Genomic DNA, 2,883 nt, shown 5'->3' with positions numbered 1-2,883 from the left:
TCTCCGGCAGTTCCACACATGTACAATGATAGAGAACACACACACACACACACACACACACACACACACACACACCTCTTACGGTCTTGTGGCTGCTGGAGGCAGGGTACGCGGTCGCCTGGCTGAGCGCTCGGCTGAAGTGCTCGTCCACCACCGCGCTGATGTCGCCCTGGAAGTAGGTGAAGAGGACGCAGCGGGAGCTCAGGTACTCGGCCCCCGGCGGCAGCTCCTTGTCCTCCTCCTTGATGGCCGGGGGCCCCAGGGGGCCGAGCCGGCTGCTGCTGCTGTCCTGGGGGTCTTGCATTTTGGAATACAGGGCCAGCTTCTAGGGGTTTGGGGGGGGGGGGAGGACACAGAGATTTATACTGTTCAGACGCACAACTTCAGAAACTAAATCCAATCTATAAATGATCAGTTTCAGGTGTTTGAACACATATTTATATTTGGCGTTTGACCTTTGAACCTCAGGACTCACTGGGATTTACTGTTAAAGACACGACACGTGTTTTAAATGCAAAATTACACAATTGTGATACATACACACAAAGGTGTGTGTGTTTATAATATATTGTTATATTGATTAGCGACTACTACATCTAATACTTCAACCTCCTTGTTAATTTATCCCCGTGTCATACACACACATGTAAACTAACATGTGAAGCCATTTTCAAGACTAATAACCTGACACCAGTCGCACACACGAGGGAAAAACACACAACTTAATTGGTTTTAATTACTGATTAAATCCAGCTTGTGTTTAAACTCTTTGTGTGATTACTTTGAGACGTTAAGACTTTAAATAAATATATTATTATTATAAAACAAATGCATGAAACAAGCCGCACAGATGTAGAACTGATAGATAGTGAGGACGCTGGTTGTGGAGCTGCAGGGCAGCGAGTGGACGGATCCTCCGGCTGTTCAGGTGACAAAGTGAGATGTGGCACTATGTGAAAAATGCCTGCATGTTGACTGAGAGGCTTTAACAGAGAGAAAAGGCTCTTTAACAGGTCGGAAAAGGCCTCACACACACAAACCTGCAGCTACTGACACACACAGAGAGACACACACACAAGGTCTGCTCACACACTGACACATTACACTGGGAAATCAGCAGGTCTTAATATTTGGTGGCTATATTTGTATATTTATACTGAGATTGAGATGCGATCAAATTTAAATAAAAAAACGACAGGTTTAGTTCAACATTTTAAAATTAGAGAAGGAAATTAAACTTTAGCAGGATTAATAACTGTTGTTAGACTAATTATTAATTCAGAGAATATGTATTTAATCAGATTTTACATAAACTATGATGGTTTTTCCAGATAAGTAATAAACATTTATCATTAGCTTTTCTGAAATTCCCTTATAGATTTGAGAAACAAACAGTTCTTTGTCCTCTGAAGCTGAAATTAGTTCACTATTTATACAAAGCCCAAAATAAAGTTGTTCGTGTTCATGATCAAATCTTTACGCAGTGACAAGTGTTGGGAGGTTCTTCTCTGCTAGTTGCGCACAGACACACTCCATGAATTACAGTTTTTAAGGGTTTAAAGTGTTGATCAACTTTATATTTTTCGGGACAAACAGGTGACAAAGTTGCTTTAAAGCCTGAAGGGTTTAAACAAATTAAAATAAATGATCCACACCGCTGCGTAATCCTCCTCGTGCAGATTACGCATCAGATCTAAGTTCCCCATTATTTAACAACCTAAATCTTAAAGTTTCCTTCACACTGAACCTGATATAAAGTCTCCGTTCACGAGCTGGTTTAAAACCCGGTGAAGGATCCTTACCTGGTGGTGATAGGGGCTGTAGGAGCTGAAGTAAGGCTGAGGTCCAAACACTTGGTACATCACATCCAAGCAGCTCATGGCGAAGAAATCACGGAGAAGAACCAAGCTTCATTGAGAGAGCGGGTCAGCTCGGACTGAGAGGAAGCGCTAATCCGGGCGGAGGAGGACACACGCACTCACACAGACACACACTGACACACACACTCACACACTTGGAGAGACTGTCTGTGCTGTGCCGCGCTGCGCTCTTTACGCACTGGACTGAGGCCGTGCGCAACGGAGGGATCCCCTCCAGCCTCCTCCTCCTCCTCCTCCTCCTCCTCCTCCTCACTCCCCTTGTTACTGCCACACCCCAGCCAATCACAGGCCGAGCTCAACCTCTGCCTTAATGGACAAATTCAAATAACTGCAAACACCAGAAGCCACATTTCTTACATATTCTGTTTTTAATTGGATGACCCACACATTTAATCAACTTGTCGTCAAAATATAATTTTCATTCATTTCATCTTAAATCCATCAGATCTGCGTTTACAGTATATTTAATTTTCCAGTTGAGATATCGGTCATTTTCCAGAGTGCGTCTTTATCGATTCACCGACAGCTTCAGTTTATTCATGGGTTCCATAACTTGAGCATTTTTCCTGGACTGATGGATTCAGAGAACGATCCACATATTCTTTCACTTTCTTTAGTGTTTTATGACAAATAAAATGTCATTTTTATCTTTTATCTTTTATCTTTTATTCTACTGCAACAACTAAACAATCTTGTGTAGGGTTGTTTAGCCTTGGCAGAATTCACACGTTCAATAAATGCCATTATAGCTATTTTACTTTGAACTCTAACTTTATTTTGAAACTTGCAAAGTGCGACTGCAACATTTAATGGGGCTAAAAGAATCCCAACTTCAGAAGAAGCTTTTATATTTTCTTCTTCTAACCTTTTCACTGACAAACACCTCATGCAAATATTTTTTATATAATTAAAATGAGACATAGGTTGTTAGAGGGATCATTTTATTAGATATAAGCTCAGGGTCAGAGGTCATCGTGATTCCTTTAAATGGTTCTAAGGTTTC

The 2,883-nt window shown here is 41.6% G+C and overlaps 1 protein-coding gene across 1 annotated transcript in view; it reads right to left on the bottom strand.

Annotated features, from left to right (window-relative positions):
• vgll2a (vestigial-like family member 2a) overlaps positions 1-1,880 on the bottom strand; it is a 4,296-nt gene extending 2,416 nt beyond the window's left edge. The window contains exons 1-2 of the mRNA XM_053444783.1: positions 1,803-1,880; positions 76-325 (exon numbers count right to left, since the gene is read on the bottom strand). Coding sequence (XP_053300758.1) covers positions 76-325; positions 1,803-1,880 — 328 coding nt within the window. The remainder of the gene's footprint in view (positions 1-75; positions 326-1,802) is intronic.
• Between the last annotated feature and the right edge of the window lie 1,003 nt (positions 1,881-2,883).

Source organism: Pleuronectes platessa, chromosome 17, assembly GCF_947347685.1.
Source record: "Pleuronectes platessa chromosome 17, fPlePla1.1, whole genome shotgun sequence".
NCBI lineage: Eukaryota > Metazoa > Chordata > Actinopteri > Pleuronectiformes > Pleuronectidae > Pleuronectes > Pleuronectes platessa.
Note: the sequence above shows the minus strand (reverse complement) of the source record. Positions and strands in the feature narration are given on the sequence as shown.